Source organism: Macaca mulatta, chromosome 6 (assembly GCF_049350105.2).
Source record: "Macaca mulatta isolate MMU2019108-1 chromosome 6, T2T-MMU8v2.0, whole genome shotgun sequence".
In the NCBI taxonomy this organism is placed as follows: Eukaryota; Metazoa; Chordata; class Mammalia; order Primates; family Cercopithecidae; genus Macaca; species Macaca mulatta.
In genome coordinates this window covers 77,499,990-77,526,980 of record NC_133411.1, presented here as the reverse complement: position 1 = coordinate 77,526,980, position 26,991 = coordinate 77,499,990, and the positions used below count along the sequence as shown (strand labels likewise).

Genomic DNA, 26,991 nt, shown 5'->3' with positions numbered 1-26,991 from the left:
GTCTCCACCTGTTTCACTGATTTCTGTATCTTTAATGCTAACACATCTGGCACAATAAAAGCATTTGACACGTAACTGGCAAATACTTTTTTCAAGTTTTAGATTTACTGACATATCCTCATGTTAATTTTCAAATTAGAATACATGTTAAAATAATATGGAAGGGCTGGGTGCGGTGGTTCACACCTGTAATCCCAGCACTCTGAAAGGCTGAGGCAGGGGGACTGCTTTGGGAGGCCGAGACGGGCAGATCACTTGAGGTCAGGAGTTCAAGAACAGCCTGGCCAACATAAGATGAAACCCCGTCTCTACTAAAAATATAGAATTTAGCTGGGTGTGGCAGTGGGTGCCTGTAATCCCAGCTACTTGGGAGGCTGAGGCAGGAGAATCGCTTGAACCAAGGAGGCAGAGGTTGCAGTGAGCTGATCACACTACTGTACTCCAGCCAGGGTGACAGAGTGAGATTCCATCTCAAAAAATAAAAGAAAAAATCATATGGAAGAAAGAAAATGTACAGGGAAGTACTTTTCCTTCTGAATCTTGTAACTTGCCAAAGGTCGCTATTGTGGCCTCTCAAAAAGATAATGCTGAAGTTCCTAACCTCCAGTATCTCAGAATGTGACCTTATTTGGAAATAGCATCCTAGCAAATGTAATGAGTTGACAGGAGGTCGTGCTGGAGAAGGTGGGCCTCTTATTCAATATGACTGGTGTGGCCAAGACAGGGAGAAGGCCATGCGAGAATGGAGGATTGGAGAGATGCATCTACAAGCCAAGGAATGTCAAACATGGCCAGCAAACCACCGGAAACTAGAAAAGGACTCCCCTACAGGTTTTCGAGGGAGCATGTCCCAGCTGACACCTTGCTTCCAGACTTCTAGACTGCAGGTCTGTGAGACAACACATTTCGGTTGTTTTGAGTGACTCAGTTTGTAGTACATTGTCATGGCAGCCCTAGGAAACTAATACAGTGGCCTGGACTTTGAATTGTTGCAAATAATGGGGGAAGGGAAACAGTGAGTCACCTGAGCACTGTGACCTACAGGTTTTCAATGACTTTCCAGTTTATTATCTGACAAGTGAAACTATTTTCAAGAACATGCACAGTGAACACAGGAATGCTAGAAAGGCAAACATAAAAGGGCACACACACACACGACAGGTGACTGAAACTTTAACGCACCTAAGGAATTGACCACAGCATTTATAAATCAGTGTTATTACACTGGTTTTTCAAAGATTAGCATTTACATTTATAAACTTTATTTTACACGTTTCACAAAATTCAATTTCCTTAACACTTCGACACGAATCTAACTCTACAATCAAAATGGTAATATTTTACCTCTTTTTTTTTTTTTTTTTAAAGCACTAGTGCTCTTAAGTGAAATGTTAACACAGGGCTCAATACATAAAAGAGAAAGTGAAGTTGATCCATTTGGGGGGTCCCATAAGGGGCCTCATGCTTCCCTAGGTGTTACCCCTTCAGACACAGTACAGCCTGAGAAGCCATGGAATTAAAATATTAACAATGAATGCGTAAAGATTTCACTGACAAATAAAAACTAGGGAGTGTATTCAGTGACCACAACTTTCTAAGCTTCTGCTTTTCCACATGCTCTTCTTTGGTTTCATCACTTCAGAAAACTCTTTGAACATTAATTGTTTGAATAGCAGCTATATTAGTCAGAAGCTGTAATGCTACACCTGGGAATTTATCTACATGATAGATACTGCTGAATAAAATCCAACAAGAACGATTTTGTTTAAAAAAAAAAAAAACTTTGTTAAGGCGGTCTATTGTTCATACTAACAGAAATAAAACATTTCTCATGAATAAAGTCCAAAGCCAAGATAATTCTTAGAAAGATGAAGCATCCCTGCTGGGCATGGTGGCTCACACCTGACTCCCAGCACTTCGGCAGGCTGAGGTTGGTGGACCATCTGAGGTCAGGAGCTCGAGACCAGCCTGGCCAACATGGTGAAACCCTGTCTCTACTAAAAACACAAAAAATTAGCTGGGCATGGTGGTGGGTGCCTGTAATCCCAGCTACTTGGGAGGCAGAGGCAGAAGAATTGCCTGAACCCAGGAGGCAGAGGTTGCAGTGAGCCGAGATCATACCACTTACTTCAGCCTGGGCAACAAGAGCGAAACTCTGTCTTGAAAGAAAGAAAGAAAAGAAGAAAGAAAGAAAGAAGGAAAAAAGGAAAGGAAAGGAAAGGAAAGAAGGAAGGAAAGAAGGAAGCAAGGAAGGAAGCAAGGAAGGAAGGAAGGAAAGAAGCATCCCAAAAATTCAAAGGAAGTTTCCAAGGAAATGCCACATCGTGGGACTGTAGCACATATGTCCAAAGGGGATAGAAAAGGAATAACAGCTGGGCGCGGTGGCTCACGCCTGTAATCCCAGCACTTTGGGAGGCTGAGGGGAGCAGATCATGAGGTCAGGAGATCGAGACCATCCTGGCTAACATGGTGAAACCCCATCTCTACTAAAAATACAAAAAATTAGCCAGGCGTGGTAGCGGGGGCCTGTAGTCCCAGCTACTTGGGAGGCTGAGACAGAAGAATGGCGTGAACCCGGGAGGCGGAGCTTGCAGTGAGCCGAGATGGTGCCACTGCACTCCAGCCTGGGCAACAGAGCGAGACTCTGTCTCAAAAAAAAGAAAAGGAAAGAAAAGCAATACCATTCATACAATTCAATGTGTCCAGGGCAGGCTGGACTATGGGGAGATGGAGAGATGTACAGTCACACTGAAGAAAGACAGGGAGGCCATGTGGAACCCCAGGGGCCACAGAGACACAGGGAAGCATCAGGCTAAGGCCATGAGTTAACACCACAAAACAGAAAGGCACCAGACACTTAGGCTCTTGGTTAAGTAAGTTGGGCTTGCTCATTAAGGACCTTTTCTTGAGACTCATTCTTTATAATTTATTCATTTCACAAACACTTCCGTAGATTTCACAAACACTAATATAGTTCTTACCATATTAGTAACTCCTTTAATTCTAACAACTCTACGAGGAAGGGACTATTGTTAGTCCCATTTTACAGAAGAGGAAACGGGCACAGAGATATTAAGCAATTTGCCCAAGATCAGGATGTCTGAAAATGTTGATCTGGGATTCAAATACCTTTCAAGGAAATAAATAACACCTCTGAAAGATGTCACCCATTTTCCCTTAGAAAAATCCTTTAGAAATCCCCTAGGAATTTCTCTAGGAAGAGAAATTTGTCCTAGAAAAATCCTAGGAACCTGCCTGAGTGAAAAAGGAAAAACTAGCACCAGAATTGATAGTCCACTTGCCCATCACACCGCCAGGATACAATCTCTAAAATGATGACACATTTAAATGCGATAGACGAATATGAAATTGGTCACAGATGAACACAGGATTTTTTCCATTCTTAGCAAAGGCCCTTGGTACATCTGAATGTGTTTAAAAATGTCTGAGTAAAATCGTTAATGTTGCATACTGGTTAAACCAACTGGAAGCTGATTCGGGAAGCGCTTGCTTACCTACCACAGAGGCTAGCATCAAAAAGGCAGTAAATAAATAGTAAATCTGCTATTAAAAAAAAAAAAAAAAGTAGTTCCCCAGCCTGACCAACACAGTGAAACCCCCTCTCTACTAAAAACACAAAAATTAGCTGGGCGTGGTGGTGCACGCCTGTAATCCCAGCTACTGGGGAGGCTAAGGCAGGAGAATTGCTTGAATCCGGGAGGTGGAGGTTGCAGTGAGCCGAGATCGTGCCACTGCACTCCAGCCTAGGTGACAGAGCGAGAGTTCATCTCAAAATAAAATAAAATAAAATAAAATAAAAAGTGGTTTCAAATAAGAGTTAAGAATAACCTTGTACATCCCAATTCATTACTTTATCATATTCTTGAATTCTTTGCTTTATGTGAGAAAGTTTATTCTTTAGGTAATCACAGCGTTCTTTTTTTTCCAGAAATGTAGGATCCTGTAAAAGAAATATAAGCATTATTTTGGCTCTTGGCTTCCTCAGTAAAAAAAACCAGAAACATACATTGTCACACAGGAAATGATCATACACAACGAAAGTCTCTATAGCAGATTCCGAACTCAGAGTAATAGTTAAGCTCTTTACACACTTTTTAAATGTACTTTTTTTTAGAGCAGTTTTAGATTCACAGCAAAATCAAACAGAAGTACAAAGAGCTGAGGCACCTTTCATTTTACTATCTGATGTACATAAAAAAGTAAATAAAGCCAGGTACAGTGGCATGTGCCTGTAGTCCCAGCAACTCAGGAGGCTGAGGTGGAAGGATTGCTTGAGCCCAGGTGTCTGAGGCCAGCTTAGGCAATATGCCAAGACCCCATCTCTTTAAAAAAAAAGTAATAAGTATAGAAAATATTAACAAATGGTCTCTACAGCCTTGACTGATTTTTTTTTTTCCTTTTGAGACAGGGTTTCACTTTGTTGCCCAGGCTAGAGTGGAGTGGCGTACTCTGTCTCCCAGCGCAACCTCTGCCTCCCAGGCTCAAGTGATCCTCCCATTTCAGCCTCCCAAGTAGGTGGGGCTACAGGCGTGTGCCACCATTACCGGCTAATGTTTGTATTTTTTTGTAGAGACAAGGTTTCGCCATGTTGCCCAGGCTGGTCTCAAACTCCTGGGCTCAGGCGTTCCACTCGCCTTGGCCTCCCAAAGTGCTGAGATTACAGTCCTGAGCCAGTGTCCAGCCACCTCTACTGATTTTGAGATTAAGTTAGAGCTGGAAAGATGTAAAATCAGTTCATCTTTTTGAAGGAACAGGTGGAGAATTCCTGATCAATGCTCATTTCCCTAGGTTGCTAAATCAGGACACAGCAAAATGTATTCAGAACAGACATGACAAGAAATGGCATCCAGCAGCCATTTTCCCTTAAAAGGAGCATCTCACGAAATACAAAAAGGAACTATTTTAGCTAACAGAATCTAGAGTCTGTCAATTATCACATATGTACCTGGATAAGAATACAGTTTGAAGAAGAAAACTGTTTTACTCACATTCTTTTTTTTCTTAAACTCTTCATGGATTCTTGAAATTCTCTCATGTTCCTAAAAATAATATATTGTATACTTAAGTTAAAACATTTGCATTTACTCAAATCATATCTCAAAGCACACTGAGAATTAGAACAAAAAACAATTTTAACTAAGAAAATAATGAAAACAGTGACACACAAAAATTCATTTCACAGGCAAATATTTGAGGGCTTACTATCTGCTAGGCCCAGGCAATAAAAGAAAGGGCCCTGACCACATGCAACCAGACCCAAGCCCCAGGCCCTTAGGGAGGATACACAGCTTGCCCAGGGTCACACAGCTGGCAAGCTCAGTTTCCTTATTGGAAAAATGGAAATAAAACCATAATGACCTCAAAGGGTTGTAAGAAGGTTCACTTATTTGAAATGATCCTTATAAAGTGCTTGCCACATAATAACCACATTAGTTATGATTATGTACATCCTTTTTGGAAAGTTCATCCCCTTTGGAAAGTTCTTTTTCGAGTTATTAGGTGTTGGGGTTAAGCAGTTTGACAGTATGTAACTTTTGAAAATAGCTAATATAAGGCTCCTTGTAACTTTTTCCTAAGTTTTATAATAAATATGAACTTTGTTAAGGAATTGAACGGTCTATCCAAAGGAAACAGATTACTACAGCAATGCCCTCATTCATCCATGCACACCTATGCATAGGGATTGTCAGACAAAGCAAACCTAATAAATAAATATAATAACTTATAGGTTTTTCTTTTTTTCCAAGACAGTCTCCCTCTGTCACCCAGGCTGGAGTGCAGTAGCATGATCTCAGCTCACTGCAACCTCCCACGTCTCTGGCTCAAGCTATTATTGAGCCTCAGCCTTCCAAGTAGCTGGAACTACAGGTGTGCGTCACCATGCCCAGCTAATTTTTGTATTTTTAGTAGAGATGGGGTTTTGCCATGTTTCCTAGGGTGGTCTCGAACTCCTGGCCTCAAATTATCTGCCCACCTTGGCCTCCCAAAGTACTGGGATTACAGGTGTGAGCCACTGTGCCCAGCCAATAATTTATAGTTCTCAAAGCTTGTCCTACACCTGTAATCCCAGCACTTTGGGAGGCTGAGGTGGGTGGGTCACCTGAGATCAGGAGTTCGAGACCAGCCTGGCCAACATGGCAAAACCCCCTCTCTACTAAAAATACAAAAATTAGCCAGGCATGGTGGCTCACACCTGTAATCTCAGCCACTCAGTAGGCCAAGACAGTAGAATCACTTGAACCCAGGAGGCGGAGGTTGCAGTGAGCCAAGATCACACCACTGCACTCCAGCCTGGGCAACAGAGTGAGACTCTGTCTCAAAAATAAATAAATAAAATAATAATAAGGCCGGGCGCGGTGGCTCAAGCCTGTAATCCCAGCACTTTGGGAGGCCGAGACGGGTGGATCACGAGGTCAGGAGATCGAGACCATCCTGGCTAACACAGTGAAACCCCGTCTCTACTAAAAAATACAAAAAACTAGCCGGGCGAGGTGGCAGGCGCCTGTAGTCCCAGCTACTCGGGAGGCTGAGGCAGGAGAATGGCGTAAACCCGGGAGGCGGAGCTTCCAGTGAGCTGAGATCCAGCCACTGCACTCCAGCCTGGGCGACAGAGTGAGACTCCGTCTCAAAAAAAATAAATAAATAAAATAAAATAAAATAATAATAAAATAAAAGCTTGCCCTGAGAACCTTTTCCATCACTGATCCATATCCTTTTCCCAGTATATTTTCTTTCTTTCTTTTTTTTTTTTTTTTGAGACAGGGTCTTGCTCTGTTGCCCAAGCTGGAGTGCAGTGGTGCAATAGCTTACTGTAACCAAAACTTCTTGGGTTCAAGTGATCCTCCTGTCTCAGCCTCCCAAGTAGCTGGGATTATACGGCACATCATCAGGCCTGGCTAATTTTTATTTTAATTTATTTATTTATTTATTTATTTTTATTTATTTTTGAGATGGAGTCTCATTCTGTCGCCCAGGCTGAAGTGTAGTGGTGCGATCTTGGCTCACTGCAACCTTCCCCTCCTGGGTTCAAGCGATTCTCCTGCCTCAGCCTCCCAAGTAGCTGGGATTACAGGTGCCCACCACTACGCCCAGGTAATTTTTCGTATTTTTAGTAGAGATGGGGTTTCACCACATTGGCCAGGCTCGTCTTGAACTCCTGACCTTGTGATTCATCCATCTCAGCCTCCCGAAGTGCTGGGATTACAGGTGTGAGCCACCATGCCCGGCTGCTAATTTTTATTTTTTTATGAGTAGACGTGGTCTTGCTATATTGCCCAAGCTCATCTTGAACTCCTGACTTCAAGCAATCATCCTGCCTTGACTCCCAAAGTGTGGGCATTACAGCCATGAGCCCCCTTGCCCGAACAATTTTAATTCTTCAATCTCTTTTACAGACTGAGATCATCAGTATGTTTGTGTTTTCAATGCTTGCCAGCAGTTTTGAAAATAAACCTGGTGATTTAATTGCAATCTGTAATAACAGATCCTGGACAAGGAATAAACTTACTGCTGGGGTTAGCACTGCTGTGCTGGAGATGCAGGCAGAGATGAGCTGTAACATCCATCTAGAGTCTGTCACTGAATTTAAGGAGTGGTGAGGACCAGAGGGATTGTTTGGGGCAATATTTCTATTTTATGGGCTCAGAAAGTCATGTGACTACTTTTCAGGGGTGCACAACCATGTCTGTGAGAGAACCTGCCTCCAAACAGGCCCACTGGACTTTGAAATGCCTCACATGCTTCCATGGGGACATGGTGGGAAAATGAATGAGCCTGTGGACTCCTGCCCCAGGACAAAGCTCAGCCTGTGGCCAAGGAGAAGCTAACTTTTGTAATACGGTTAATATTTCTACTTTAGATAAGGACTGGAGGATACACTGATAATAATAACCACGGGCCTGCCATTGGGTTACTTACAAGCCCTGTCTTGTTAAAAATCACAGGTAGCCGGGCGCGGTGGCTCAAGCCTGTAATCCCAGCACTTTGGGAGGCCGAGGCGGGTGGATCACGAGGTCAGGAGATCGAGACCATCCTGGCTAACATGGTGAAACCCCGTCTCTACTAAAAATACAAAAAACTAGCCGGGCGTGGTGGCGGGCGCCTGTAGTCTCAGCTACTTGGGAGGCTGAGGCGGGAGAATGGCGTGAACCCGGGAGGCGGAGCTTGCAGTGAGCCAAGATCACGCCACTGCACTCCAGCCTGGGAAACACAGCGAGACTCCGTCTCAAAAAAAAAAAAAAAAAATCACAGGTAATGGCTGTTGTTGATACTGGGTGGAAACATCATGGGAAGACTTGGTCTCAGCCTGTACTGTCATCAGGACCCTCTTGATTTCCCAACTGCAGACCACGTGCTGCAGCCCTTGTCCATTTTAAAGCACACAAACCAGATACCACTGGGTGTTGGCTCAAAGATTACAGGTTAAGATTTTCTTTTTTTTTTTTTTTTTTTTTTTTTTTTGGTGAGACGGAGTCTCGCTCTGTCACCCAGGCTGGAGTGCGATGGCACAATCTCATCTCACTGCAACCTCTGCCTCCCAGGTTCAAGCCATTTTCCTGCCTCAGCCTCCCGAGTAGCTGGGATTATAGGCACCCTCCACCACGCCTGACTAATTTTTTGTATTTTTAGTAGGGACGGGGTTTCACTATGTTGGCCAGGCAGGTCTCGATCTCCTGACCTAATGATCCACCCGCCTCGGCCTCCCAAAGTGCTGGGATTATAGGCGTGAGCCACCGCACCCCGACTGGTTTTTTTTTTTTTCTTTTGAGACACAGTTTCGCTCTTATTGCCCAGGCTGGAGTGCAATGGTGAGATCTTGGCGTGCTGCAACCTCTGCCTCCAGGTTCAAGTGATTCTCCCACCTCAGCCTCCCGAGTAGCTGGGATTACAGGAATGCGCCACCACACCTGGCTAATTTTGTATTTTTAGTTGAGACGGAATTTCTTTTTTTTTTTTTGAGATGAAGTCTTGCTCTGTCGCCCAGGCTAGAGTGCAGTGGCGCGATCTCGGATCACTGCAACCTACGACTCCCAGGTTCAAGCAATTCTCTTTTCTCTGCCTCCCGAGTAGCTGGAATTACAGGCACGTGCCACCATGCCCGGCTAATTTTTGTATTTTTAGTAGGGACGGGGTTTCACAATGTTGGCCAGGCTGGTCTAGAACTCCTGACCTCAGGTGATCCACCTGCCTTGGCCTCCCAAAGTGCTGGGATTACAGGCATGAGCCACTGCACCTGGCCGAGATGGGGCTTCTCTGTGTTGGTCACGCTGGTCTCAAACTCCCAACCTCAGGTGATCCACCTGCCTCAGCCTCCCAAAGTGCTAGGATTACAGGTGTGAGCCACCACGCCCGGACTTGCAGGTCAGGATTTTCTGCATTATTTCTCCCAATAAGCCTGCTCCTCCCAACCTGTGCTGATCCAGATTCCTGGGGCCTCATGGCTTCCTGCACTCCTTTGACGGCCTCTAACCTAGGTCACCCATCTTAGACCCGTGGGCCTTGCTTATTTTCCAAATGGTACTGACATTCAACCTCAATATTTGCTGAATTTCTCTTGCTTCCTGTACTGGTGTCTCTTAGCCAACACCATTCCATTGCTCCAGGGTTAGGAAAACGTCACTGCAATACACATTTGGCTTAGTTAACTCATAATGATAAGTGATTTAAATGTACACTTAACAGAGTCTGTGGTCGAAACAAAGATACCCAACTTCTCAGGTAAAAAAATTATATATATATGGGTGTGTGTGTGTGTGTGTGTTTGTGTGTGTGTGTTCCCATACATAAATTTGACATTTAGTTTTTTTGGTTTTGTTTTGTTTTGTTTTGGTTCTGTCGCCCAGGCTGGAGTGCAGTGGCACGATCTCAGCTCACTGCAACCTCCGCCTCCTGGGTTCACGTGACTCTCCTGCCTCAGCCTCCCGAGTAGCTGGCACTACAGCCATGTGCTACCACAGCCAGACCAACATTTAGTTTTTACAAAGTTTTTAAAATTTAATTATACATGTAATAGATTAATACAGCCTCTTTTAAAAAGAGAATAGTACACAAATATATTCCCACCAGCATTATTCATAACAGCCAATGAGTGGAAATGTCTATATAGACATTTGGAAAAGACCAAATGTCTATCTCTTGATAAATAGATAAACAAAATGTGGTATATCCATATAGCAGAATATTATTCCACCACAAAAAGGAATAAGTATTGACTTATGCTAAAATATGGATGAACCTTGAAAACATTATGCAAAATGAAGAAGCCAGACACAAAGGATTTATATGAAATGTTCAAACTAGGCAAATCCATTCAGACAGAAAGTAGATTACTGGTTGTCAATGGCTGGACAGAGCTGAGAATGGGAAATAACTGCTAATTATTAGCAGTTATGTAATGGGTAACAGTTTCTTTTTTTTTCTTTTCTTTTCTTTTTTTTTTTTGAGACAGGATCTCGCTCTGGTGCCCAGGCTGGACAACCTCTACCTCCTGGGTTCAAGTGATTCTCCTGCCTCAGTCTCGCAAGTAGCTGAGATTACTCAGCCCGCCAATGCGCCCAACTAATTTCTGTATTTTTAGTAGAGACAGCGTTTCACCATGTTGGCCAGGCTGGTCTCAAATTCCTGACCTCAAGTGATCTGCCTGCCTCAGCATCCCAAAGTGCTGGGATTACAGGCATGAGCCACTGCCCCCCGCCAATACAGGATTTCTTTTTGGAGTGATTAAACTGTTCTGGAATTTGAGTGGTGCTGATTGCACCACTCTGTAACTATACTAAAATTCACCGAATTGTATACTTTAAAAGGGTAGATTTATTATATGTGAATGAGATCTCAATTAAAAAGAGTACATCTGGGCCAGATGCAGGGGCTCACGCCTGTAATACCAACACTTTGGGAGGCTGAGGTGGGCGGATCATCTGAGGTCAGGAGTTCAAGACCAGCCTGGCCAAAATGGGGAAACGCTGCCTCTACTAAAAATACAAACATTAGCTGGGCATGCACCTATAGTCCCATTTACTTGGGAAGCTGAGGTAGGAGAATCACGTAACCTGGGAGGGAAAGGTGACAGTGAGCTGAGATTGCGCCACTGCACTCCAGTCTGGGTGACAGAGCAACAGAGCAAGACTCCGTCTCAAAAAAAAAAAAAAAAAAAAAAAAAAGAGTACATCTGATTTAAAAATGGCACAGGTGGCCAGGTGCGGTGGCTCACGCCTGTAATCCTAGCACTTTGGGAGGCTGAGGCGGGCAGATCATAAGGTCAGGAGTTCGAGACCAGCCTGACCAACATGGTGAAACCCCATCTCTACTAAAAGTACAAAATTAGCTGGGCATGGTGGCACATGCCTGTAATCCCAGCTACTTGGGAGGCTGAGGTGGGAGAATAGCTTGAACCTGGGAGGTGGAGGTTGCAGTGAACTGAGATCATGCCATGGCATTCCAGCCTGGGCAACAAGAGCAAAATTCCATCTCAAAAAATAAATAAATAAATAAAAATTTAAAAATGGCACAGGTTATAAGGCATTCCTATTTCAATACTCCTATTTCAAAATGTGAAAAATGTGGGGGGTGAGGAAGAGCACTACAAAAAAGCTTAAGTCCCCTCTAACCACCATTTCTACTCCTGGTTTTCCTCTATGTCATAATCACAGCTACCAGTCTGATGTGTGTGCCCAGCAGCTCACATTTGTAGCATATCTCATATCTGCTCTTTTTTTTGTTTTGTTTTTTGTTTTTGAGACATGGTCTCACTCTGTCCACCAGGCTGGAGTGTAGTGGCAAAATCACAGCTCACTGCAACCTCGACCTCCTGGGTTCAGGCAATCCTCGCACCTCAGCCTCCTGAGTAGCTGGGTCTACAGGTGCATGCCATCACGCCTGGCTAATTTTTATATTTTTTGTAGAGATGGGGTTTCACCATGTTGTCCAGGGTCTTGCATGCCTGGGTTCAAGCAATCTGCCCGCCTTGGCCTCTCAAAGTGTTGGGATTACAGGCATAAGCCACTGTGCCTGGCCATTTCTGCTCTCCACTCTTACTCAGTGGGTGCTCTGCCTTTGCGCCTGGAGTGCTAACTGCTGGGCTCTGGCTTAGCAGGGGAATGCAATGCCCCTGGTGGCTTCCCTACACTCACTTTCTGAATAAACCTTTGTGAATTATCCTAGTTTGAATGTGCCATCTGTCTCCTTTGGGACCCTGCCTGACTTGGTATGTATCTTAGGCAAATTTATATTTTACTTAAGAAAATAAAATATGGGTAAGCACAGAGTGAAAAACAAAAAGAAAAAATACTGTTTAATAATTAAAGACAAAAGATATTAAGTTACATAATTTGAATTGTCATCTTGACTAGACACCTTGAGGATCTCAAATGCTTTCCTAGACACAGAAAGCACATGTAAATGGTTATAAATTTTTTTAAAAGCCAAATTTTGGGGGCCAGGCGCGGTAGCTCACGCCTGTAATCCCAGCACTTTGGGAGGCCGAGGCGGATGGATCCCGAGATCAGGAGATCGAGACCATCCTAGCTAACATGGTGAAACCCCGTCTCTACTAAAAATATAAAAAAATTAGCTGGACACGGTGGCGGGCACCTGTAGTCCCAGCTACTCGGGAGGCTGAGGCAAGAGAATGGCATGAACCCAGGAGGTGGAGCTTGCAGTGAGCTGAGATCACGCCACTGCACTCCAGCCTGGGTAACAGAGTAAGACTCCATCTCAAAAAAAAAAAAACCCAGATTTCATGCTGAATGCAGTGGCTCATGCCTGTAATCGCAGCACTCTGGGAGGCCAACGTGGGTGGATTACTTGAGGCCAGGAGTTGAGACCATCCTGGCCAACATGGCGAAACCACATCTCCACTAAAAATACAAAAAAATTAGCTGGGTGTGGCGGCACATGCCTGTAATCCCAACTACTCGGGAGGCTGAGGCAGGAGAATCACTTGAACCCAGGAGGTGGAGGTTGCAGCAAGCCAAGATTGTGCCACTGCACTCCAGCCTGGCAACAGAACAAGACTCTGTCTCACAGAAAAAAAAAAAAAAAAGCCAGGTTGTATTCATCCTCTAGATTTCAGTGCTCCTCCTAGGCAGCTGCACACACTAACCTGTCGGCTTTCCGAATGATGGGGCAATCTGCTCATCACTGCATCCAGCTCATCGAACTTCCTCAGGACAGCCTGAACTTCTGCAGACAGCTCTTTGTACTCTGAAAACTGGTCTTGGAACACAGCTTTATAGCGTTCTCGCTCATCATCTGTCTGAATCACAGGGTATTTTCTGGGGGAAAAACATAAACCAAAGATATAATCGTTTCACTAAAAGAAGCTGAATGGGAAATCGGCTTAGCTTATTCCTTACTGATCATATTGTACCTTCAATTCAATACATTACCTCTCAGGTAACAACTATTTACATACATGATTTCAAGCACAGAGTATTAACTTGAGACAAACTGGAAAATGAAAGGACCAAATGGGGCCCCTCAACTTCTACCTTGAGGAAGAATTCAGACTGATACTCACGCCACATAGTCGGGCATCACGATAGGCTTAGGAATGTGGCCTGGGGGGATGTGTCCACTCAGTAGTTCAGGTTTCATTTTTGCTGTTCTCAATTCCTTGAAATTAACTTCTGAGTCTCTTTGTCTGTCACCACTGGTGGCCATTTCACACTGCAGTTAGGGAGAAAAAGAGGATTTATTAATAAATATAGGTAGAAAAAAATCCTCTGAATTTATTCTTAGAAAATGGGGAGGAAGATCAGGTGAGCTGTCTCAAACCTATAATCCCAGCACTTCTAGAGGCCAAAGCGGGAGGATCACATGAGGCCAGGAGTTCAAGACCAGCCTGGCCATCATGGCAAGACTCTGTCTCTATAAAAAGTTTAAGGCCAGGCACAGTGGCTCACGCCTGTAATCCCAGCACTTTGGGAAACTGAGGTGGGCGGAACACTTGAGGTCAGGAGTTCGAAACCAGCCTGGCCAACATGGTGAAACCCCATCTCTACTAAAAATAAAAAAATTAGCTGGGTGTGGTGGTGGGTACCTGTAATCCCAACTCCTTGGGAGGCTGAGGCAGGAGAATTGCTTGGGCCTTGGAGGCGGAGGTTGCAGTGAGCCAAGATTGTAGCACTGCACTCCAGCTTGGGCAACAGACTGAGACTCTGTCCAAAAAAAAAAAAATCTGGCAGGTGCAGTGGTGTGTGCCTGTAGTCCGCTAGTAGCTACTTGGAAGGGTTGGAGGCTGAGGTGGGAGGATTGCTTGAGTCCAGGAGGTAGAGGTTACAGGGAGCTGTGATTGCAGTACTGCACTCCAGCCTGGGTGACAGAGTGAGACTCTGGCTCAAAAAAAAAAAAAAAAAAAAAGAAGAAGAAGAAGAAGAAAATGGGGAGCAAGACAGGAGGAAGAAAAGTGGAAATAAGAGTTAACATTTCACATCACAATTACATGTTTTATAGTCACAAAGTTGTTCTGAACGTTTCTATAATAGCTAAGGGAAGCACATTTGGGATATGGTAATACATAGTAGGTAAAACACACTCCAGCCCCAATCATGTACATGTCAAAGGTAGATGATGCAATGCCAGACACGCAGTCTTAAGAACTTACCTATTTGGAATTCACACCCCAACTAACCATAAAAAAATAAAAAATGTAATTCAAAAAAATTCAAGGATAAAAATGGAACAAGGCTACTTAAATAGAAAGAGAAAGTAATGATACTGGCAATTTGGGATGATTTAATTGTGAGTAACCACTGAGTGGATTAGAAAAGGAAATGAGTTGGCCAGGTGCGGTGGCTCACGCCCGGAATCCCAGCACTTTGGCAGGCTGAGGCCAGCAGATCATGAGGTCAGGTGTTCGAGACCAACCCGGCCAGTATGGTGAAACCCCATCTCTACTACAAATACAAAAATTAGCCAGGCGTGGTGGTGCCTGCCTATAATCCCAACTACTTGGGAGGCTGAGGCAGGAGAATCGCCTGAATCTGGGAGGCAGAGGTTGCAGTGAGCCGAGATTGTGCCACTGCATTCCAGTCTGGGCGACAGAGCGAGACTCCCTCTCAAAAAAAAACCAAAAACCGAAAACCAAAAAAACAGAAAAGGAAACGAGTTACATTGTTTTCATTATATGAAGAGGGAAGCAAACAAATTTACTATCAGAAAGAAACGCTTCCTGATGTTCAGTATTTTTATAGTATTTTCATTTTTTAGTATCTTTCTTTTCTTTTCTTTCTTTTTTTTTTTTTTGAGATGGAGTCTCGCTCTGTTGCTCAGGCTGGAGTACAGTGGCATGATCTCAGCTCACTGCAGCCACCGCCTCCCGGTTCAAGCAATTCTTGTGCCTCAGTCTCCCAGGTAGCTATGGTTACATACAGGTGTGTGCCACCATGCCTGGCTAATTTTTGTATACATATTTTTTTCTTTGAGATGGAGTCTCGCTCTGTCGCCCAGGCTGGAGTGCTGTGGCGCAATCTCGGCTCACTGCAAGCTCCGCCTCCTGGGTTCACGTCATTCTCCCGCCTCAGCCTCCCGAGTAGCTGGGACTATAGGCTCCCGCCACCACGCCTGGCTAATTTTTTGTATTTTTAGTAGAGATGGGGTTTCACTGTGTTAGCCAGGATGGTCTCAATCTCCTGACCTTGGGATCCGCCCGTCTCAGCCTCCCAAAGCGCTGGGATTACAGGTGTGAGTCACCGTGCCCAGCAATTTTTGTACTTTTAGTAGAAACAGGGTTTTGCCATGTTGGCCAGGCTGGTCTCAAACTCCTGACCTCAGGTGATCCGCCCACCTTGGCCTCCCAAAGTGCTGGGATTACAAGCGTGAGTCACTGCGCCAAGTCACGCTGGTTTCTTAACAGCAGAGCTCTTAGAGGCCCTTTTAGTAAAAATTGTGTGTTCAAAAGAGAGAAAGAGAACACAAGGTGAAATGGCCTAGAGAGGAAGTCTCAGACAGAAAGGAGATAGGATTGGAAGATCCAGTGGATTCTACTCTAGAAAGGGCAAAAATGGATGCTCAGCTTTGGGGTTGAGAAAAAACTTGCAGGGACTCCATTGGACAGTGCCTAGAACACCAACCAAGTTGATGACATTGGTGGATGCCAGAAGAGGTGTTTCCATTTTATCCATAAAGAAGTGCCAGGCCCAGTGGCTCACACCTGTAATCCCAGCACTTTGGGAGGCCGAGGTGGGCAGATCACGAGGTCAGGAGATCGAGACCACCCTGGCTAACACAGTGAAACCCTCTCTCTACTAAAAATAGAAAAAATTAGCTGGGCGTGGTGGCGGGTGTCTGTAGTCCCAGCTATTTGGGAGGCTGAGGCAGGAGAACGGCATGAACCCATTAGGCAGAGCTTGCAGTAAGCCGAGATCGCTCCACTGCACTCCAGCCTGGGCAACAAAGCGCGACTCTGTCTTACAAAAAAAAAAGAAAGAAAATAAGTGAGGTTGAGGCCAGGTGCAGTGGCTTACATGTATAAGTCTAACATTTTGGGAGGCTGAGGTGGGAGGATCACTTGAGGTTAGGAGTTCAAGGCTGCAGGGTGCTGTGATTGGTCCACTGCACTCCAGCCTGGGCATCAGAGCAAGACCCTGTCTCTTAAAAAAAAAATCAAAAACAGAAGTGAGGTTCAGAGAGGTCAAGTCAATTCTCCAAGGTCACGTAACTATTAAGTAGAAAAGCCACAATTAAAACCCAGAACTGAGCTGGGTGAGGTGGCTCATGCCTGTAATCCCAGCAGTTTGGGAGGCCGAGGCGGGTAGATCATTTAATGTCAGGCATTCAAGACCAGCCTGGCCAACATGGTGAAACCCTGTCTGTACTAAAAATACAAAAATTAGCCGGGCGTGGTGGTGGGCGCCTGTAATCCCAGCTACTCAGGAGGCTGAGGCAGGAGAATCGCTTTAACCTGGGAGGCGGAGGTGGCAAGGAGCTGAGATCACGCCACTGCACTCCAGCCTGGGTGACAGAGCGAGACTCCGTCTCAAAAATAAATAAATAAATAAATAAATAAAACCCAGAACTAGACCAGGTGCAGTGGCTCATTCCTGTAATCCTAGCACTTTGGGAGGCCAAGGCAGGAGGATTGCTTGAACCCAGATGTTTGAGACCAGCCTGGGCAACATAGGGAGATCCTGTCTCTACAAAAAAAAAAAAAAAAAATATATATATATATATATATGTGTATATATATAGTTTTTTCTTGAGACACAGTCTCGTTCTGTTGCCCAGGCTGGAGTGCAGTGGCACGATCTTGGCTCACTGCAACCTCCGCCTCCGGGTTTAAGCAATTCTCCTGCCTCAGCCTCCCGAATAGCTGGGACTACAGGTGTACACCACTATGTCTGGCTAGTTTTTTGTATTTTAGTAGAAATGGGGTTTCACCATGTTTCCCAGTCTGGTCTCGAACTTCTGAGCTCAGGTAATCCACCCACCTCAGCCTCCCAAAGTATGGGATTACACACATGAGCCATCATGCCTGGCCAAAAAATAAAAAATTAACTGGGCATGGTGGCATGCACCTGTGGTGCAGGCTACCTGGGAGTCTGAGGTGGGAGGATCACTTAAACCCAGGAGGTCAAGGCTGCAGTGAAGCCTGGGTGACAGAGTGAGACCCTGTCTCAAAAAAACAAACAAACAAAAAACAAAAAACCCAGAACTATTTGGTTCATTGATACTTTTTTTTTTTTTTTTTTTTTGAGACAGTCTCGCTCTGCCACCCAGGCTGGAGTGCAGTGGTGAGATCATAGCTCACTGCAGCCTCGAACTCCTGGGCTCAACCTATCCTCCCTCCTTGGCTTCCCAAAGTGCTAAGGTTACAGGTGTGAGCCACGGTGCCTGGCCTGGTTCATTGATAGTTTAAATGAATAACATAAAGAAACTTGTTTACTTAAATGTATATTGTTCATATCCTAAAGTTGCCTGAAGTTTTCTAGTAGCACACTAGAAACGAGCTTGTGATGGACAGGGCAAGCAATGCCATACTGCTACTGGAAAGTAAGATCGTGCTTGGGAACACGATTCCTCTTTGGAGCAGTAACCTCCCTCCCCTCTACTGACCCCTTAAGCCTTCGAGAAATGCTTGCTGAACTAAACTGAGAGAGGCTTGGGAGGGCCCCTACTTCACTGCAAATAAAAAACAAAACAGGATTTTAAAACCTTAATCTTCATCTTGCCAGGAAGCTTTAAAAATCTTTTGTTTCCTGATTTCCTTACCCTGAAACTGGCTTTGGTTTAACATTAGCTCATTCTAAAAACCACTAGCACTTAACTCACTATTTAAATAGCACACCCTTTAGATTAGATTAGGTGTGGAGGCTGCTAACCAGCCCTAGGGGAAGGTTATGAAAAGGAAAAGTTCTCCAACCATGGCTCCAGGTGGGACAGAAGCCAGATCACCTAGACGCAGAAAGCGTGCCTCGCCACTCGGTCCCCAAATCTGCAAAAACATGAGTGACAAGCAGAGTACCCTGAGGAAATGAAATTAAGCCAGGATATTTTTAGGGAACACATTTTGAAGTTAGTATTTATTCTGCTGTATTTCTTGCTGATTACGATGCCATTTCTTCATCCTAATGAATTCCTATATATTTAGTCTTGAAAATGAATAATGGCATTAAACATTAGGGGGAGCTTTTTTGGCTTGAATAAATGAATTTCTAGTTCTCTTTAACTTCTGTTTTCTTTTTTTTGACCCCCATATGGACACATGGTTTAACTCCTAAATGTTTAACAATCCAGATCTCATGGCACTAAGGAAGCTGCTATGAGCTTGTTGATCCTCTGGATCTCAGCAGCAGCCCCAGCATCAATCTCAGATCTCCTGGTCAAAGTTGCTTTGGGCAGAGGGTCCATCATTAATTTGTTTTCTACGTAACGTTTTTTCAAGGAAGAACTAATCATTTTTCTTACTTGCCCATCCCTAATTCTAAGACTTACCTTTTAATATAGAAAGAGACCCTGAAGAAATCAGAATATTTCCATGTAGACATTTCATCTGCTTTAAATTTATTTTAATTAATTAATTAATTTTTGAGACAGAGTCTTGTGCTATTGCCCAGGCTGGAGTGCAGCGGTAACGATCTTGATCTTGGATCACTGCAACCTCCACCTCCTGGGTTCAAGTCATTCTCCTGCCTCAGTCTCCCAAATGGCTGGGATCACAGGCTTGCGCAACCACACCCGGCTATTTTTTTGCATTTTTAGTAGATATGGGATTTCGCCATGTTGCCCAGGCTGGTCTCAAACTCCTGACCCCCGGCGATCCACCCACCTTGGCTTCCAAAAATGCTGGGATTACAAGTGTGAGCTACCATGGCCAGCCTAAATTTTTTTTATTTTTATGGTCTTAACTTTTTCTTCTGCTCTTTTTGGATGAACCTTCCTGATCATCAGTTTGGAAAACTCTTATTGAGAAAAAACTTTTTTTTTTTTGAGACAGAGTCTCGCTCTGTTGCCCAGGCTGAAGTGCAGTGGCATGATCTTGGCTCACTGCCACCTCTGCCTCCCAGGTTTAAGCCATTCTCCTGCCTCAGCCTCCTGAGTAGCTGGGATTACAGGTATGCACCACCATGCCTGGCTAACTTTTGTATTTTTAGTAGAGATGGGGTTTCACCATGTTGGCCAGGCTGGTCCCAAACTCCTGGCCTCAAGAGATCCACCTCCTTTGGCTTCCCAAAGTGCTGGGATTATAGGCGTGAGCCACCGCACCCGTTCTCTATTGGGAAGAAATCTAAAACCACATGAGACAAAGAATTAAATCCTCATTAGGCTTTTGTGGGAAGGCTGCATTAGGCTCCAGAATGGGAAAGTCCACACTTAGACAGTACTCTTGATGACAGACATGTCAAAGGAAAGGGGAAAATGGCCCAGCCCAGTGCCCCAGAATAACATGAATAGTTTTGCTTCTAGCAAAAACTAGTCTAAATAATGTTATGAATATAATTATTAAACTTTTCAACTTAAAAATGGGCTGAATGAATATCTGTCAGGTTAGAAATAGAAAGAACTAAGGGAGGCTGAGGCAGGACAATCGCTTGAACCAGGGAGTTGGAGGTTGCAGTGAGCTGAGGTTGTGCCACAGCACTCCAGCCTGGTGACAGCGAGACTCCGTCTCAAACAAACAAACAAACAAACAAACAAAAAATGGAAAAGAAATAGGGAGAACTAGCTATGTGTTTCAGTATGCATTTATTTCTCCAATTCTTGATTCTCTCTCCCTTTGAGTGTGTAATACAATAATGCACAGGGCCATGACCTCAAACCCATACCATCACGTTCCATGCCCACATTAGATTCTCGCTTTTCTAGCTTATAATATAAACCTGCACAGCACTTAAAGCACAGCTTTCAGAATTTGTTGCTGTCTCTATGTGATCTTATCTTCTTTCTATTATTTCTTTTAAAAGTGATCTTATCTGCTTTTTAAAAATTACATTAATTAAAACAAAATAAGAAGGCACCCCCTAGTATTAGACCAAACAACAGACAGGAAACTGAAGTTCAGAGAAAGCAAGCAATTTCCCCAGGACCACAGAGCTAGTAAGTAGCTGACCTAGTACTCAAATTTGGATTGTCTGATTCTAAAGTTCACTTGCTGGCTGGGCGAGGTGGCTCACACCTGTAATCCCAGTGCTTTGGGAGGCTGAGGCAGGAGGAGCACTTAAGACCAGCCCGGGCAACATAGTGAGACCTCTTCTTTACTAAAAATTATTTAGAAATTAACTGGCATGGTGGTGCATGCCTGTAATCCCAGCTACTTGGGAGGTTACGGTGGGAGGATTGTTTGAGCCCAGGAGTTTGAGGCTGCCCTCAGCCTGGGTGACAGAGGAAGAACCTGTCTCCCCCTCCAAAAAAATTATATAAATAAAATAAAGTTCATTTCCTCTTTGTCATGCTAGTCTGCCAATTCTTTCCTGCTATGAACTAGGAAGGACGCAGGTGAGAATTACACCCAGTGAAAAGCTGGAGGCTCTGATATTTTCTTTCTTTCTTTTTTTTTTTCTGAGTCAGGGTCTCACTCTGTCACCCAGGCTGGGGTGCGTTGGCATGATATCAGCTCACTGCAACCTCTGCCTGCCAGACTTAAGCCATCCTCCCACCCAAGCCTCCTGAGTAAATGGGACTACAGGTGCGTGCCACCACACCTGGTCCTGATATTTTTGACAAAGTTTCTCATTGGTGAGTCCAATAGAGATTCGTTGATTAAGTCATGAAGTTCCCTCTTACAGAGGTCTTCTTTTAGAGTATCCACAGTAATCCATCTCCAGGAAAAGACACCTCTAAAAGGATGCTCTTTGGCTTCAGCTCCTATATCTTGAAAGACCAGAAGTTAACTGGATTGATATGATATCCAGTGGAGTCCTAGGAATGGGAGTTCTTGTATCTGCTAAGGTTATTCCCAATTATTCTGGGACCTCTCAGTATCTGGGAGCCTACAATACACCCTGGACATTCTGAGCACCAACCTTCCAGGGCAGCTGGAAGAGGTACCCGGAAAGAGGTACCCTAGAACTGTCTGGCAGATCTTCCTAATCCTGCCCCACCTACGGAGCCTGCATCAGGTACATGCTTACCAAACAATGACCCTGACCACCCTATCATTTGGGGCAACTTCCTCCAACTGATCCAGGCCATTCAGGTTGACTATGTACTAATCCTACCTAGAGGGAATGCCCAGGTAGACCATAAATTCTACTCTGGCCAAAAATGACCTCCATTTCCACATCATTGCCACAATGCAGCCCAGTGAGACAGCCCTGTCCAGCCTAGTGCTGAGCAGTCAACATCTACAAAGTGTAGACTTTTAACCTCCTAAAGCAAACAGATTCTTCTCTTCCAACCCAAGGATGTGTGAAACACACTTTTTAATGTTAGTACTCTGGGCTGGGCATGGTAGCTCATGCCTATAATCCCAGCACTTTGGGAGGCCAAGACAGGCAGATCACTTGAGATCAGGAGTTTGAGACCAGCCTGGCCAACATGGTGGAACCCCATCTCTACTAAAAATACAAAATTAGCCAGGCATGGTGGTGCATGCCTGTAATCCCAGCTACTTGTCAACACATTTTCTAACAAACTGTATTAGTCAGGGTGTGAAGAAACCTGTAGCACTGCTGGAAGTGGAAATTGGTAAAACCTCTACTGGATCGTTTGGCAATCAAAATAAAAAGATACATCCTTTTGATGCAGGAATTCACTTCTCAGGATTTATCTGTCAAGTGTACTTGTACATATATGGAATGAAGTACGTAACAATATGTATTTGTATGTATAAGGTTATTCACTATAGTGTTGTTTTTAATAGTGAAAGACTGGGCCAGGTGTGGTGGCTTATGCCTGTAATCTCAGCACTTTGGGAGGCCAAGGCAAGTGGATCACCTGAGATTAGGAGTTCGAAGACCAACCTGGCCAATATGGTGAAACCCCATCTTTATTAAAAATACAAAAATTAGCTGGGTGTGGTGGCGGGTGCCTATAGTCCCAACTACTTGGGAGGCTGAGGCAGGAGAATCGCTTGAACCTGGGAGGTGGATTGCAGAGAGCCGAGATTGAGCCACTGTACTCCAGCCTGGGTGATAGAGCGAGACTCTGTCTCAAAAAAAAAAAAAAAAAAAAAAAGTGAAAGACTGGAAACAACCTAAATGCTTATCATGGTTAAATAAGTTATGATACATCCACATAATGCAATACTATACAGTTATAAAAAAATACGGAAACTCTTTACATATTATTAAGGAAACATCTTAGAAATGTACTGTTAAGTAAAAGTAAAACAAACAAGGGCTAGAATGTGTGTAGCATACTACCATTTGTGTAAAAGGGAAGGGAGAGCAAGTAACACAGGCAGGGGAACAGGGAAGCTGGGGTGTAGAAATGAGATGATTTTGTATTATAGACCCTTTCGAATTTTCAACCAAGTAAATATGCTCTCTTTTCAGAGAAACAAATCCAAAGATTGAATTCTCAACTCCTTGCTAAGAAATAATGTCTAGTATCTCAAAAAATGAGGGTAAAATTTTCAATGAGGGAAAAATTATGATTAAAATAATTACATATATGTAAATAATGATAACAGCATCTCACTGAGTCCTCTCAGCAAACTTGCGAGGTAGGAACTATTACTATTACAATCTCACAGATGAAGAAATGAAGGCATAGAAAGGTTAAATAATTTGTCTACTGCCACACAGCTGGTAAATTATAGAATAGAAATTCCCCGACACTACAAAATTTGGCATCTTTAAAAAAAAGTATTATTGGCTGGGTACGGTAGCTCACGCCTGTAATCCCAGCACTTTGGGAGGCCGAGGCAGGCAGATCATGAAGTCAGGAGATTGAGACTATCCTGGCTAACATGGTGAAACCTTGTCTCTACTAAAAACACAGAAAATTAGCAGGGCATGGTGGCGGGCTCCTGTAGTCCCAGCTACTCCGGAGGCTGAGGCAGGAGAATGGTGTAAATCCAGAAGGCGGAGCTTGCAGTGAGCCGAGATCACGCCACTGCACTCCAGCCTGGATGACAGAGCGAGACTCCGTCTCAAAAAAAAAAAAAAATATATATATATATATATATATATATGTTATTATTATTAATTTATTTTGTAACTGTCCTGTGACTGTCGTAAAAAAATTTGGCATCTGAAAGCAAGGGGAGAAGGATACAAAGAACAGCACAGAACTTTAAACACAAGTGAAGAAAGTTTGGGAGAATCACTTTCATTTAAAAAACAATTAAATTTCGGCTGGGCACAGTGGCTCACGCCTGTAATCCCAGCACTTTGGGAGGCTGAGGTGGGCGGATCACAAGGTCAGGAGATGGAGACCATCCTGGCTAACATAGTGAAACCCCGTCTCTACTAAAAATAGAAAAGATTAGCTGGGCGTGGTGGCGGGCACCTGTAGTCCCAGCTACTCTGGAGGCTGAGGCAGGAGAATGGCATGAACCCGGGAAGTGGAGCTTGCAGTGAGCCGAGATTGCGCCACTGCACTCCAGCCTGGGCGACAGAGCCAGACTCCGTCTCAAAAAAAAAAAAAAAAAAAAAAAAAAATTAAATTTCAAACATATGTTGGTTTATGTTGGTTCTCCTGAACCAACTTTGTTAACTTGCATAAATTTTCATCTAACAAAATTAAAAGAAGCTATAGATAATGATTGTTTAATTTGGTCCTTTTAGTATCTGGAAAAAAGCTCAAAGTCCTAATATGAACTTGATGTAATTGCTACACTTCCTTTTCTTTTTTTTTAAAGTCTCACCCTGTCACCCAGGCTGAAGTGCTGGGATGTGATCTCGGCTTACTTAAACCTTCACTTCCCAGATTCAAGTGTTTCTCATGCCTCAGCCTCCTGAGTAGCTGGGATTACAGGCGCATGCCACCATGCCCGGGTAATTTTTGTATTTTTGGTGGAGACAGGGTTTCACCATTTTGGCCAGGCTGGTCTTGAAATCCTGGTCTCAAGTGCTCCGCCCTCCTCAGCCTCCCAAAGTGCTGGGATTACAGGTAGGAGCCACCACGGCTGGCCAATAGCTACATTTCACAGATGTATGATACTACCATATAGATAAATAGACCTAAGAGAAAAGTATTAATAAATCTAAAGTATAATGTGAAGTAAACTTTATTCTTACCATTTTCCTTTTCGATGACAATGATGGCTCATTTATCTGGAACAAAAAGAGTTCAAATAGTTTTTCAAAGGCATGTGAAGCTACTTTGCAAATATTTTCATCCATTTGTATTTATAGCTCAATCTCAATTTTAAAAGGTCGATCCTCTACTTGATGGGTGTTTCTCATCCTCTTTTTGCCTAGGTTTTGAAGGGCCAGTGGAGAACTGAGAAGAGGGATAACTGTAATTCCCTGTCAATCAGGGGCATACAGAGGAGTAGGGAATATGGGGTGGTGGAAACTGTTAGATAAACCACTCTGAATTACTCTCAAATTTTATTTATTCTTGCCTCCCATTACTTTGCATGATTAAAGAGTTAGGACAATTACTCTATAAAATTAACAGAAAAAAGCCCTGGGCTATTACATCTTCTAACCTTTAGGAAGTTACAGCAACATACAGACAGGCACAACTTTCAACATCAGGTGACTGAAGTCTAATTAGGCATTATGAAAAGTCTCATAGACGTAAGTTTTTGTTGAGAAAGGAAGAAGAAATAAAAGTATTATGTTGATCATTCTATTCACATAGAATTTTCAAATATTAAGATTTAATAACTTATGCAACTAGCATAAAATTATGAGGAAGTATGTGAGTTTCACTATTTGGATTTCATATTGATTAGAATTAAAATTTTTTATTTTGTACACAGAGATGTACATTTGAGAAATAAATTGTAACTTTAAGAACAAAAATGTAATATATGTGAAGGTTTGCTACATAAAAAAAAGGTAAGAAATATGCTTAATGTGCTAAGACAACTTTTTAGAAATAACTTGAATCTATGTAGAGTTCTAGCAAGATAAATTATTTTGTGACAATCAAGCTAGGCAAGGTGGCTTATGCCTGTAATCCCAGCACTTTGGGAGGCTGAGGGGAGAGGACTGCTTGAGGCCAGGAGTTTGAGACCAGCCTGAGCAACACAGCGAGACCCTGTCTCTACAAAAAAATTAAAATACATATATATAGAGAGATCACATGGACACATGTCAAAGTTCTTTGTATAACATGTAGCTACTTGTTATAAAACTATTTTTTTCCACCAAGCACAGTGGCTCATACTTATCATCTCAACATGTTGGGAGGCTGAGGCAGGAGGGTTGCTTGAGCCCAGAAGTTCGAGACCAGCCTGGGTAACATAGTGATACCCTGTCTCTACAAAAAATATTAAAAAATAGCTAGGTGTAGTGGTGTATGCCTGTAGCCCCAGTTGCCTGGGAGGCTGAGGCAGGAAGATTGCTTGAGCCTGGGAGGTCAAAGCTGCAGTGAGCCATGATTGTGCCACCGTATTGCAGGCTGGGTGACAGAGTGAGACCCTCCCTCAAAACAAACCATCATCAGCAACAACAAAACGATTTGTTTCCCATTCCACTAGGTGTAAAAAGAAAATTTAAGGCTGGGTGCGGTGGCTCACGCCTATAATCCCAGCACTTTGGGAGGCCAAGGTGGATGAATCACCAGAGGTCAGGAGTTCAAGACCAGCCTGGCCAATATGGCGAAACCCTGTCTCAACTAAAATACAAAAATTAGCTGGGCATGGTGGCGTGTGCCTGTAATCCCAGCTACTTGGGGGGCTGAGGCAGGAGGATTGCTTGAACCTGGGAAGCGGAGGTTACAGTGAGCCGAGATTGTGCCACTGCACTCCAGCCTGGGCAACACAGTGAGACTCCGTCTCAAAAAAAAAAAAAAGAAAATTAAAAACACCAAAAGACGGGCCAGGCATGGTGGCTCACACCTGTAATCCCAGCACTTTGGGATGCCAAGGCAGGTGGATTACTTGAGTCCAGGAGTTTGAGACCAGCCTGGACAACACGGCAAATACACATCTTTAAAGAAAAAAAGAAAATTAAAAAAATTTTAAAACCAAAGGGCTACTTGTTGTTATGCATCAGATTCAAGCGAAATATTAAAAACAAAATACATATGTCAGTGTATGCTGTTGTAAGGACAGGATTTAATTTTTATTTATAGTTTTGCCCAATATATACCATGTGCAACTGTATAGTATCTAAGAAGTCTTAGGAAAAGTGGAAAAGCAAAAATTCATAATATAGTTAATTTAAAATTACAAAAGAAATTTAAGGTAAATACTGAAAATTTCAGTGGCATAGGAGAGTCTACTACACACATCTCCTTGGAAGAAAGCAAAGTATCAACTTACTTCAGAGAATAATGTAGCCAGTGGAACATACTCTAACATTTGCTACTGTTCAACCAAAATAATTTTAGGTAGGGCTTTTATATAATCTCATCCTTCAGTGATTATTATTTTATTCTTATTGTTCTCATTATTATTTATTCTCATTATTA

At 43.5% G+C, this 26,991-nt stretch overlaps 1 protein-coding gene across 6 annotated transcripts in view; it reads right to left on the bottom strand.

The window, feature by feature from the left end:
- Nucleotides 1-1,030: 1,030 nt before the first annotated feature.
- MARVELD2 (MARVEL domain containing 2) overlaps nucleotides 1,031-26,991 on the bottom strand; it is a 32,462-nt gene continuing 6,501 nt past the window's right edge. For 3 of the 6 annotated variants that reach the window (XM_001094419.5, XM_015140247.3, XM_078004852.1), the window contains exons 3-7: nucleotides 24,642-24,677; nucleotides 13,538-13,686; nucleotides 13,121-13,292; nucleotides 5,010-5,060; nucleotides 1,031-3,961 (exon numbers count right to left, since the gene is read on the bottom strand). In XM_001094419.5, the coding sequence (XP_001094419.1) occupies nucleotides 3,839-3,961; nucleotides 5,010-5,060; nucleotides 13,121-13,292; nucleotides 13,538-13,686; nucleotides 24,642-24,677 (531 nt within the window). In that variant the 3' untranslated portion in view covers nucleotides 1,031-3,838. Of the gene's footprint in view, nucleotides 3,962-5,009; nucleotides 5,061-13,120; nucleotides 13,293-13,537; nucleotides 13,687-20,991; nucleotides 22,603-24,641; nucleotides 24,678-26,991 lie in introns of those variants that run through there. The other 3 variants (XM_078004855.1, XM_078004854.1, XM_078004853.1) reach the window with 2 other exon arrangements.